Genomic DNA, 13134 nt, shown 5'->3' with positions numbered 1-13134 from the left:
GGAAGAAGGTGGTGTTGGTAGGTCACAGAAGGGTGGGCCCAGCCAGCCTCTTCCCATATGCATCTTGTTCCTTTGCAGTGGAAAACGTTGTGACATATCTGACGGCAGTGCTGACTGACCTCCTCCACACCCAGAGGGACCCCCTGGCTCTGTGTCTCCTGCTCCAGGCATATGATAAGCTTGAGCCTCCATGCCCGGTGCCTTGCTGCCAGCAGCTCTCACGGTTTAACAGATACTACAGCCTCTGGATCCCGGAGCAAGCCCGAGAGGCCTGGGTGAGCTGCAGCCACAGCTGTGGTCACTGCTGCTGTGCAGGGTTCTTCCCAGGGTCCCAACTGGCTGGGCCACAGCTGTGCAGTTGGGTAGCCAGACAGCCTGCAGGGTGAAATTTCTTACCCTAAAGTCCCCTGCATAAGAGAGGAAGCTAAGTAGTATCCCTGGTGCTCAGCTAACATAACTGAACACACAGGACTCAGTGATGCAGCCAAATTAAATTCCCCATTGGCTCCCTGATAATGATAATAGGTTAATTCCTCTTCCAGCCTGGGGCAGGAGCGTTGCCTCTTCCTTTTTTTCCTTACCTTGTTATCTGTGCGTGCTTGTCTCCTGGCTCTCCTCTGCGGACCTTAGCATGGCCCTAGACAAACTGTGCTCAGCTGTCACACATGGCCCCCTCAAGGCCTCCAGCAGGGTCTCTTCTGCTAAAGTTGGGGAAGGAAAGGAAAAAGTATATTTTCTTTTGCTGGGGACTACATTCTCTTAATGGGATTCTGGCTCCAATGTGCAGGGTATTTACAATGCTGTGTGGGGCACGAAATTTGTGGTATGCATTTTTGTGCATTCATTTCATTTTAGCTGCGTTCGAAAAAGCAGTCAGTTTAGACCCTCCTTGTCTTGTGATATTGGCAGCAATAGCCAACAGCGATTGCATGTTTTCTGTGTGTTTTCTGGAGGCATACCAGGTCCTGTACTAAGTGTACTATGTGTATTTTTGGCCGTTTAATCCTTACTGCAACTCTGAGAAGTAGGCCGGGACTCTCACCATCCTTTATGCACATGGGGAAACCGAGGCCCAGAGCGGTTCCAACACCAGTCAGTGGTGGAGTCAGGATTTGGCCCAGGCAGTCTGGCTCCAGAGCCCTCACCCATAATGTTGCCACCTTCCTCCACACGTAGGCCACAGTGATAGCCAGACAGCAACTTATGTGGCAGTATTAGAGGTTCTGTCCTGCCCCTCGTGGTTGCTTGGAGTGGGTGTCCACCTTCTGTGGAATAAGACTTAGCAGTGGTTCTCACCCTCCAGGGTGTGTCGGAATTCCCCAGAGGGCCTTTTCAAACTGGACTGCTGGGTTCCAGCCACAGTGTCTGACCCGGCAGGTCTGGGTGGAGCCTGAGAATTTGCATTTCACACATGCTGCTGCAGGCCTGGGGAACACTGACAACCACCGAGTTTCAGGGCATGTTACAGCCTTGGGTTTTATTAGCCTAAGGAAGTCAAATGGAATTATAGCAACATAAGCCACGTGGAGTAAATAAAGAAGGCAGCTTGGTAGTAATGTTAGAAGAAATGAATAACTTCAGTTTGAGGCAGAAGGGCTCCAGAAATTTCTCTGTGTTCTGCCCATCTTCTGTCCTTCTAACAAGATATTCGACCCGCAGCTCCTGGGGAAGGTCTTCCGAAGGCAGGCCACTCGCAGAGCGGGCTTCTCTGTGGGCTGATTTCCCCCTTTCTAGTGATTCTTGTGATTCACATCCTGCCTCTGTCACACGTGGCTCCTGCCTGTGGGACAGGCTTCTGCCTTGTTCTCCAAGGGGTGTAGATGCAGCATGAATTTGGGCCTTCACATGTGGTCAGTGGAAACGCTCTAGGAAAGTACGCATGACATGGTACCAGAACTTACTCTACTGAAGTAAAATGCCACACGGTCCCGTATTCGTTAGTCCTATCTCAGCATGTGCTTCTTTGTGAAATGTCCGTTTGTTGTGTGTTACCTGTGCCTATGACCGTTTTCATCTGTGGTGATGTGTCTTTCTCTTCCCCGGCCTTTTGCTGTCTCCCTCAGCTGCTGCAGGCACAGGGCAGCCCCTCGCCCCCTGCCCTTCCCTTGGCCTCCTCCTTCACAGCCCTGCTGCAGGCAGCCTACGAGAGCCAGGCGCTTCGGGACGAGCACATCCAGGTGCAGCTGCAGGCCACCATGCCACACCTGTCCATGCAGCAGGTCCTGCTCGCGGCCAAGCAGGTGTTGCTCTACCTGCGGAGCACCGTGGAGAACTTCGGCCAGGTCAGCGTTGCCCCCATCCTCCACAGGCTTCAGAGCTCTGCCACCAGAGAGCTCAGCCTTCTCTGAGTCGGGCCCACAGCCCAGCACACTCTTGCTCCCTGGAACTCACTGCAGAGGCAGTTTAAGTGCTGTTCTGTCCAGACCTCAGCTGCAAACTCTTCATGTCCCTCAGCCCTGCTCATGGGAGCCAGGTCAGCCTGACTTTGTTTTCAGGGCAGCCTGGTCAAGACAGAGCCCTTCCTACAGTAGAATGGGTTGGCAGCCCTGCCGGGCCTTTGTTTTTTTTGTCACCAAGTCTGGAGTGCAGTGGCGCATCATAGCTCACTACAGCCTCGACCTCAGTGGACTCAAGCCACCCTCCAACCTCTCAGCCTTTCAAGTAGCTGGGACTACAGGCATGCACCACCATTCCCAGCTAATTTTTGTGTTTTTTGAAGAGATGGGTTCTCACCATGTTGGTCAGGCTGGTCTTAAACTCCTGGGTTCACAGTGATCTGCCTGCCTCAGCCTCCCACAGTGCTGGGATTGCAGGCATGAGCCACCGCACCCAGCCCTCCCTCTTTCTTCTTTTTTTTTTTCTGAGACAGAGTTTCGCTTTTGTTGCCCAGGATGGAGTGCAATGGCAGGATCTTGGCTCACTGCAACCTCTGCCTCCCGGGTTCAAGCTGTTGAACCCTCAACAGCAACCCTCAGCCTCCCTAGTAGCTGGGATAACAAGTGCGCACCACCACGCCTGGCTAATTTTTGTATTTTTAGTAGAGACGGGGTTTCGCCATGTTGGCCAGGCTGGTCTTGAACTCCTGACCTCAGGTGACATACCCGCCACAACCTCCCGAAGTGCTGGGATTACAGGCGTGAGCCACCGAGCCTGGCCCAGCCCTCCCTCTTAAGTGTATTAATTTAGTAACTGGCTGATGAATTTCTGTTCCTGATGTGGTTCGAGGGATTTTTAAGTTTTGAGGTGGGCCTGTCCCTTTCACTTTAGTCAAAACAACCTTTGTGTTTCACCAAGGCTTAGGAAGACACAGCTCTTATTTGAGAAATGGCATTGCATTGATGGGTGTCTCACACACTCTGTGAGGAGTTGCCATCTCAGCCTGCCTCCCGAGTCTCCTGCTCTGAAAACACGGGCCCTGGAAGTCACTGCCTGGTGGCTGTGAACCCGTCTCTTCCCTGCTGAGGCTCGTGCTCTTGTCCTCACAGCTGGGCAGAAGTGTGGGCCCGCCTCTCCTGCAGCTCTTCCTGGATCTCCTCAGGCGCCTGGTTGTCCACTGTGAGCAGCTGGATGCCCAGAACCAGCAGAGATGCGAGGCCGCCCGGGCCGAAGCCGACCTCTTCCTGGACATGGAGTCCGTGGCCTCGCTGGAGTTGGCCAATGATCAGGTACCGCCACAGGTCGCCTGGTAGCCTGTTCTCAGAGTCATGGGCAGTGGCTTTCTCTTCACTTCTGATTAAAAACAAACATAGGTCCATTGTGGGAAAGTTGGGAAATGCAGAAACTACAGCAGAGATCATAAAAACTTCCTGGCACCCGCCCAGCGTGCGGTTTAATTTGGGCTTCTCTTTCCAGTTGCTTTTCTGTGTACAGTCACCCTCCCTGCAGACAGCTTTCTCTCACGCTGTGTGAGGTGAGCCTGCTGAGAAACAGTGTGAATAGCTGCAGCTTGTGTTGAGTGAAAGGTGGGCAGCAGGTGCTGCTTTTCACAGGAAATACACACAGGAAATAGACTGCTCTGAGAAGCAGCAGCCTTTCTGTCCTGTTGGGAGTCTTGGGAAGCAGGCTGTTTAATTGGGGCCAAGATGACTCTTTCTCTCACAGTTTGCCATGTAACCTGTTTTACCGGGTTCAGGAGGCAGACACGTTCCTTGTTGCACAATCTAATTGAAGTATACACTTTTTTCCTTTGAGCTCTGAGTTGCCTTTCTGGGAGGTATTTTCTTGGGTGGGACCACCTATTATTAGCCAGTCAGCGTGAGGCAAAGCATTCTCAATATGTAATCGTGCTTTGCTGTTTTTAACTGGTAGAGCTTGAGTGGAGACTGTGATAGGCTCCTCTTTCCTTCCCTAAGAATAAATAAGGAAAGAAAATTTCTTTCTGGGAACTGGTGGAGTGTCGTTGGCGAGGAATCGGTTCAGCAGGGCTGTGAGGAACGACTGAATGAAATTACTCTCTAATCCAGCAAGGGAGCTCAACTGCATTCTGCTCAATGTTTACTCAGTTGGCCAGGTCAGAACTAGTATGGGGGTTTTGTGGGGTCACTCAAGGCCCAGTCTCCTCCTGACAGTGGAGACAGGATTACTTTCAATTCAGGATCGTAGACACACAGTGGTTTAATCCCAACCCACTTTCCCCGGACACATGGTCTCATCTAAACTGACATCACCCCAGCTGTAAGTAGACACCCCTGTCCCTCAACCAGATTTATCTAGGAGGGCAAGGCCGCTGAGGAGAAGCCAGCAGCTGATTGATCTTACTCACATGGTGGTGTTTCTGCACGGCCCGCCCCCCACACTGAGTGACCATAGAGAGCACTTTTCCCATGCTGGAAATTCACCCAGGCTGGGTTCTTCAGACACGTGCTCGCAAATGTGGGTGGGGCACCAGCCAGGTCACAGTCCAGTCCTTCCGGGGCAGGTGGAGTGTCTCAGGCAATTGTGGTATAACTGGATGACAGCTCTGGCTGGGCTTGGCTGCGATGCCTTGGGCACCCCGAGGGGCGCATGGAAATGTAGGCTTGAGGATGGAATGGATTAGGAAAGGGGCCTTCTGCTCTCTGTCCCGCTAACAACAGTGAATACTTGTGTGGCAGCTGCCGCCCCTGTCTTAGCCCTGTGCTCTATGTGACGTCTGTGCCTCGTCACTGCCTTTCAGACGCTGGAGGAGGTGCTTGTGGCCATCCTCAGGCACCCCACCCTGGAGGGCTGGTTCCTGGCCCTGGAGCAGCAGGCCCTCCCGCCGCACACGCTCAGCCCTGTCCTCGTGAAGCTCCTGGCCACCCACTTTAGTGCAGGGGTCCTTCAGCTGCTGGCAGCAAGTGCCCCGATCCTCCGGAACATTGGGCAGCTGGGCCTTCTGGCCAGGTACTCAGAGGCCATCACCCAGAGTGTGCTGAAGGAACTTCAGAACAGGAGGGCGGGCCCGGCCACATCACCACCAAAGACCCCGCCGCAGCTGGAGGCCCTGCAGGAGCTGCATCCATACATGGAGGGTGCCCAGCTCCGTGAGGTCACCCTGGCCTTGCTGAGCCTGCCTGAGACACACCTGGTGACCCAGCAACCCACGAAATCCCCCGGGAAAGAAAGACACCTGAATGCTCTTGGAAAGACCCTGGTGCAGCTGCTGACCTGCAGCCCCCAGGATCAGCTGCAGAGTGGTGAGCTCCTGTGGTCCTCCGAGTATGTGAGAGGCCTGGGGGCTCTGCTGCCCACGCTAGCAGTGGACGAGCTGGACACAGTGCTCCTCCACACTCTGCAGAGAGACCCTGTGCTGGCCCCTGCAGTTGGGGCTGATCTGCTTGACTACTGCCTGGCCCGGCGCACACAGGCGGCCCTCAGCATCGCTGCCCTGCTCCTCCAGGAGAGCTGCACCCACCTGCTGTGGTTCGAGCAGTGGTGCCTGCAGGCTGGCCCAGGGCTCGGCCTCCAGGGGGACCTGGACGACTTCCTCCCCCTCATCCATGTGTACCTCCAGTGCAGGACACAGAGCCACTTCACACGCCCAGCAGGAGGTAAGGGAAAGGCTAGCTTTGGGCAGCTGGGGTCTTAAGTTACACGGGCTAAGAAGGTGAACTGCATGGCCATTTTTAAACCCTAGAAATTCAGGTTCTGGGATGTGGGTTAGTTTCCAGTGTCTGACACAACTCTGAAGATGGAGAAAGATGGAGTAATTCTCCCCAGTACCCTGTCTCCCTTCAGTCTCCCTACTTTGTGGCTTGAGGCACAGCCCATTGTGCCCCATCAGGTCCGAGTTCCCCCACATGAAGCTGGCGGGAGTTGGGTACAGTAGCGGGGGTTATTTAGGGCTGTCCTGTTACGTTGAAGGAGTTCTTGGGTGCCAATCCATCCCATGTCCCAGGGTTCCCTGCCCTCTGGGGAGATGTTGATGAGTTGATGTTGAGTCGAGGCAGCCTGGGTTCAGCTCTCTCTTCTGTCTCCACTCACTGGGTTTCAGAGCTGAGGCACTTTTCGATTACCCCAAATTTAATGTAATTCCCTTTTGTTGAATGCATGGGTGATTTTTACTCACCACTTTGCCTCTGTTTTGCATAACTTCCTATCACTGATGACAGAGGTTTTAAAAAGTAAGACAGTGCCCTGCAACTAGGAGTCTTCTAGTCATAGTCCATTTAACATTGGTATAACGGAAGACCTGAGGATGAGTGATTTATAAAGAAAAGAGGCTTATTTGGCCCATGCGTCTGCAGGCTGTACAGGAAGCAAGGAGCTAGCGTCTGCTTCTTGTGAGGGCCTCAGGCTGCTTCCACTCATGGTGGAAGAAAAAGCGGAGCCAGCTCTGCAGAGATCACACGGCCAGAGGGGAAGCAAGAGGCACAGGAGGTGGCAGGCTCTTTTTAACACCTGGCACTCTGGGAACTAATAGGGTGAGCCAGAACTCATTCACTCTACCACAAGGACTGCACCAAGCCATTCATGAGGGACCTGCCTCCATGACCCAAACACCTCCCATTAGACCCCACCTCCAACACTGGAGATCACATTTCAACATGAGATTTGGAGGGGACAGACATCCAAACCATAGCAGCTACCCTCCCTATTCCATGGCTTTGAAGAATGAATCCCATATGAATTGAGAACCTTGGCACTCATGGTCTCATCATGAGCTTAGAAATAGCGGCTATAGCCAGGGCCCCCTGTGTTGAAGAGTATCCATCAAGAGTGTTGACTGATGAGATAGGGGAGGACCCTTGAAGGAGACAGGTGTGCCAGTTTCCATGGTGTCAGTACTCCTGCCGTGACCAATTTCAGGCCACCGGTGTGGCATCACCAGGGTCACAGGATACCTAAAATACAGCAACCAGTTCCTATGAGCTGGTCCAAGCTGGCTGCAGCCCACCATTGGGTGTGATGACTTCTCCTTTGTATCTCTGCCCTAGTGTCTTCCGCTGTCATTCCTGTCTTGAGGAAGACCCTGTGGAGGCAGCTACAGAGCAGGCTTCTTAGCACTGACAGTCCCCCAGCATCTGGGCTGTACCAGGAGATCCTGGCACAGCTGGTCCCGTTTGCACGAGCCAAGGATCTCAGTGTACTCATGGACCGCCTGCCCAGCTTGCTTCACACCCCAAGCAGTCACAAGAGGTATGAAGGCTCAGGTTGGTTGCAGGATGTTCCACTCTCGGTGTCTTTTTTTTTTTAATTCATAGAGTAAGTCATTGAAAAACTGCTGCATTACTGTTGTGCCCCATCTGTGATCAGGCAGTTCCTATGAGAACTCTACTTCCAGCCATCCTGCCTGGAGCTTGTACATCTCCACAAGTAGATGGCTGGGTCGGGTTCCCTGAGAGCCATGGATCTCAGCTGGGGGTGATTTTCTCCCAGGGGACGATTGACAATGTCTGACATCTTTTATTGTCACAACTAGGATGAGAGGGTGTTGCTTCTGGCTTCTAAAGGGTAGAATTATCTGTCCCATAATGTCAGTAGCACTGAGGTTGAGAAACCCTGATTTAGAAAAAGTCTGGACATACGTGTCCTTTTCCTGGTGTACTAATAGTATTTCCCTTGCTTGTAAAAATTTTGGTATATCTTTGGCATTTGAGTAAGAGTCCAGGGAAGCCTGTGATTCCTGTGAGTGGGTAGTGTGGGGAGCAGGACTCAGCATCTATCCCATATGGCTCTTTGTGATGCTGGATTATACGTAAAGTCAAGGATTTAAACTTGCTCTCTGTCTCTGACTCTCATCTCCTGCTGCAGGTGGATCGTGGCCGACTCCATTTCAGCAGCTCTGGAAGGGTCAGCAGAAGAGCTGTGTGCCTGGAGAAGGACCCTTTTGGAGTCCTGTGTGAAGTGGCTGATCGTGTCTTTCAGTGGTGGACAGCAAGATGATGATAATACTCAGAATCAGGAGAAGGAAATGCTGCTTAGATTAAATGCGTTGTTGGTAAGTGTCTTTTCTTAGAGATCCAGATTAAATTTCTGTGGGAAAGAGTATGCTAGACAAACCAAGCTATAGATGCATTTCAAGCCAGGTGGCATGAATATGGCCCTGTAGGAAATGAGAGGGGCTGTGTCTGGGGCAGAGTGGCAGATACTGGATAACCCCAGAATTGATGAACTATCTTTTATCAGGAATGGACGTTGGATTTTGTCAAATGCTTTTTGTCAAGTGCTTTTTTCCATTTCAAGATGTTATATAATGTCTTGTTTTTTGATTAGTCTACCAATAAGATGAATTATATTAACAAATTTTTGAATGTTAAACCAACCTTGCATTCCTGGGATAAGCCTGCTTGATTTTGATGTGTTATTTTTATATATTGTTTGATTTGTTAATATTTCGTTAAGAATTTTTGCATCTGTGTCCATGAGGGATATTTGTAATTTTATTTTCCTGCAATGTCTTTGGTCTTAAGGATTAAGTAATGCTGGCCTTATAAAACAAGTTGGGAAGTTTCACTGGGTATAAAATTCTATGTTGATAGTTTTTTCCTCCTTTAAGTATTTCAAACTTGTTGCTTTTCTGTCTTCTGGCCTGCTTTGCTTCCAGTAAGAAACCTGCCTTTCTTGCCTTTGTTTCTCTGTGTTGTGTCTTCTTTCTCTGACTGATTTTAGGATTTTTTTTTTTTTACATGGTTTAAAGCAGTTTGATAATGACACACTTCAGGGTAGTTTTATTCAAGTTTCTTGTACTTTGGGTTCAGTGAGCTTCGTGGTCTGTAGGTTTATAGTTTTCACAAAATTTAGAGATATTTGGCCATTATTCCTCTCCATCCGGTGGGTGGCTTGATGATGGAATGACAGACTGGGCTCTTTTAGAGGGTTGCCTCCCTCCTTACCTGCCTTTTCTTTTAATTGAGGTAAGTTTACATATTTTGAAATATACAGAAATATGTGTACTTCATGTATCTGTGTACCCCACATTCCTATCCAAGAAGATTTTCATCATCCCAGAAAGTTTCTTGTGCATCTTCTCAAAATCCCCTTCCCTCCAAAGCAACCACTCTTTTGATTTCTGTAACCCTGAGGTTGTTTTGCCCGTTTGAGACCTTTGTATACTTGGAACTGTGCAGTATAATCATATAGTGTGTCAACTGTGATGCGTTTCACTTCTTTAAGTTCAGTGATGCTTTCCAGATTCATCCATGTGGTGGGAATGAGTAGTTTCTTACTTTTTGTTGCTGAGTAGAATTCTACTGTATGATGTCCACCCTCCTCTACCACTCATAAAATTTGGAATTACTGGTTTTTGTGATCACAGGGCTAAAAGACATACTCATTGCAAGTATTCACACTGCAAAAAATAGAGAAGAAAACAAAAAAAAACTCCCACTACCCAGAGTCTATCTCATTATAAGTTTGGTGAATTTCCCTGTAGAAACCTTGTTATATATCTGTGTGTGTGTGATAAAATTATGTATAATTTTATATATTAATAGGATATTATGCATGCTGTGTGTAGCCTGGTCTTTTGTTTGTTTTTAGCATAATACCATATTTAGAGATTTTTTTCCCCACCCGATGACTGTGGACCTGCTGTGACTTTGTTAGTGGTCAGTGGTAGATGGGTAAATGTACCATCATGTATCACGCAGTTGTATGATAGTGGAGCTGTGGGTGGTTTTCCAGTTTTTTATTATGATAAAGAATGCTGTGATAAACATCTTTGCCTGGTCCATTTTTGCACACTTGGCCATTTATGTCCAGTTGCAGGAAATGCTGGGGGAAAGAGAACATGTATATAAAAATGTGATGAGCCAGGCATGGTGGCACGCGCCTGTAATTCCAGCTGCTCTGGAGGCTGAGGCAGGAGGATCGCTTGAGCCCAGAGGTTCCGGGCTATTCCCATCAGGTTTCCACACTAAGTTTGGCATCAGTATGGTGACTTCCTGGAGCAGGAGACCACCAGGTTACCTAAGGAGAAGTGAACTGGCCTAGGTTGGAAACAGAACAGGTCAAAACTCCTGTGCTGATCAGTAGTGGGATTGCGCCTATGAATAGCCATTGCACCATTGCACTCCAGCCTTGGCAACCTAGCAAGACCCAATCTCTTTTAAAAAAGAAAAAAAAAAGTCACGAGTGTGAGATATACCTCAGCTGATGGGTCCAGGATCTCCTTGGATTTCCTTGTGATTTCTGGAACTGTGGCCTCCACTGCACAGCCAGCCTGGTGGGAGGCAGCAGCCTGCACACACACGGCCTGTAGCTGGTCTCTCTGGAGCCAGCATTGATCATCCAGTTCCACAGACCTCTTCATGTCATCCAACCCTGTGTCCTGGAGGCTGGGTAAAGGTGTCACACTAGTGGTTTTCATTGGCTATTTAATAAAAGGCTAATTACAAATCTATTAGTGCTATTTGAAATGATAGACAAAGGAAAAAATAACAGGACTACTCAGGAAATTTCCTTTGACTATTTGATAAACACAATTATGCTGATAAAATGTCAGAGCTACTAGCAGAAATAACCAAACAATTTTTTTAAGTTAAAAAAAAAATCCAAAACCTTCATGCTCTTGTGGATTGTTTGGATGACTGTGTTTCATATTTACTGAATGGCCCTAAATGTAATTTCATATTACATGGCTCTAAGTGTAATTTCATATTCTGCATTTTAGTTTTTGTTTTAAGATTAATCTTGGTTCTGCTCTCTGCCCCTGTAAGTTTGAGCTATCACATGCTTGTCAAGAATTGTGCAAACAAGAGTAACTGCTCAGTGATTTTTCCCACGCACATTAATAAATTTGTATGCCTATTCTATTAAAAAAAATAATAATCATTGCACAAAGAGTCCAGAACAGAGCAGCTGCTGGGTTGAATCACAAATGTCAGAGCAGAAGGGGACACCAGCGCTCCTCTTTTCAACCCTTTGATCATGGGTTTTACAGAGGAGGTAGTCAGGCCATGGAGGCAGATGCCTTTCTGAAGGCTCTGCAGCTGGGGCCTTTTAGTATTTTGTAGACTGAGATGTTTCATGTGTTTTTCTTACTTATTTTATTCATAGCATGCACTTAATGAAGTTGATCCTGGTGACTGGCAGAAATTCGTGAAGACGGGACTCAAGTAAGATGATTTTATTTTCTTGGTGCCCTTTGGTAAAGGTGTGAATGTCGTTCATCATGCAAAGCCTCTTTTATAGCTTGTTATTAGCATAATCTACGTGGTGGAGCTGATGTCACCTCGTTTTTAGAGATAGAAGTTGGAGAAGTTAAATGATTTGCCTCTTGACACAGGGTGCTTCTGATGATGAGAGAAGCGGTCTTTTAAAAGAACTATTTAAAGAAATACAGAAATGTGCAGAGAATAATAGTAGCCCCCACATTTAATACATGTTGACAGTTTTCTGTGTTTGTCCTGTTTCTTTCTCATCCCACTCTAACCAAAGGTCAACACTCTTCTGAGGTTCTGCTTTGTCTTGTCAGTATCTTATTTTGTATTTTCATACACTGAGGGTTAGTATGTTGTTAAACAGTATTATTTAGCATGTTTAACATTTTACACTAATGTATCATTCTTTTTTTTTAATGTATCATTCTTTATACATCCTTTTGTTCACTGAGATGTTTCTAATTTACCCGTACTGATACTTGTAGATCTAAGTCATTCATTTTTACTGCTGTACAATATTCGGTCTTTTGACTATATTCCAGGTTACTTTGCCAGTCTTCTACTGACAAATATCTAGGCTGTTCTCCCTATTCTCCCCTTTACATCACATCTCTCTCTCCCTCCCTCACTGTTTTTCTCTTTCTCTGTCTCATTCTCTCATTCTCTCCCATTATAGTCTTACAGTCTCTATCATGTCTCTTGGGGTGGATTGGGGACTTACTAGCTTTTAGTGTGGGTGCATCTTCAGTTCTAGATGCTCAAACTGCTCTCCAAAGTTGTTGAGCAAATTTTTTGTTTTTGTTTTTGTTTTTGAGACAGAGTTTTGCTCTTGTTGCCCAGACTGGAGTACAATGGTGTGATCTCGGCTTACTGCAGCCTCTGTCTCCCAGGTTCAAGTGATTCTCCTGCCTCGGCCTCCCAAGTAGCTGAGTCCACAGGCACGCACCACCATGCTCGGCTAATTTTTTGTATTTTTAGTAGAGACGTGGTTTCACCATGTTGGGCAGGCTGGTCTCGAACTCCTGACCTCAGGTAATCCCCCTGCCTCGGCCTCCCAAAGTGCTGGGATTACAGGCGTAAGCCACTGTGCCCGGCCAGCGAATTTGCACTCCCAACAGAGTGTGTGTCAGCGTTCATTTTCCCTTAACATCCTTCCTGACCCTTGATACATTCCAGCTCTTCAGTTTGGGGCAATCAGATAGTCATGCATTATTTTCATTTCCCTGACCATCCCATGAACTTGAAACAGAGAAAAGTATTTCACACAAGAGGAGAGAGGGAAGTGAGAGTGGGTGCCAGGTTAATGACAACTATAGGTTACCATCACAGAATTATGATATTTCTTTCCATCTTAGGTTAAAGTTATTCGTATAGGATTGAAAAACACTTTCTTTAGAGCATGTTGCTTTCCTTTCCGTAGTGGGTTTTGAAGGGATTTAGGACATAGAAGGCTTCTGAACCATTTGATGGAAGTTCTGAGTAGAGGAGAGTGAGGAAGGAGGGAGGCCGGGCAAGGTGACCTGGGAGGCACTAAGTTGCCTCTTTCTCAGGCACAGCTGTTCTCATGCCT

General features: G+C 48.2%; 1 protein-coding gene across 6 annotated transcripts in view; it reads left to right on the top strand.

Moving 5' to 3' along the window:
* The window catches only part of URB1 (URB1 ribosome biogenesis homolog), a 110737-nt gene that overhangs the window by 39976 nt on the left and 57627 nt on the right, over positions 1 to 13134 (top strand). For all 6 annotated transcript variants that reach the window (XR_010154419.1, XR_001712457.4, XM_531425.9 and 3 more), the window contains exons 19-25: positions 79 to 275; positions 2064 to 2282; positions 3486 to 3665; positions 5156 to 6011; positions 7398 to 7599; positions 8215 to 8401; positions 11461 to 11519. Coding sequence is in view for 4 of the 6 variants with exons in the window: in XM_531425.9 (XP_531425.6) it covers positions 79 to 275; positions 2064 to 2282; positions 3486 to 3665; positions 5156 to 6011; positions 7398 to 7599; positions 8215 to 8401; positions 11461 to 11519 (1900 nt within the window). In the remaining 2 variants the exon portion in view is untranslated. The remainder of the gene's footprint in view (positions 1 to 78; positions 276 to 2063; positions 2283 to 3485; positions 3666 to 5155; positions 6012 to 7397; positions 7600 to 8214; positions 8402 to 11460; positions 11520 to 13134) is intronic.

Source organism: Pan troglodytes, chromosome 22, assembly GCF_028858775.2.
Source record: "Pan troglodytes isolate AG18354 chromosome 22, NHGRI_mPanTro3-v2.0_pri, whole genome shotgun sequence".
Lineage (NCBI taxonomy): Eukaryota > Metazoa > Chordata > Mammalia > Primates > Hominidae > Pan > Pan troglodytes.
This window is presented reverse-complemented; position numbering and strand designations above follow the sequence as displayed.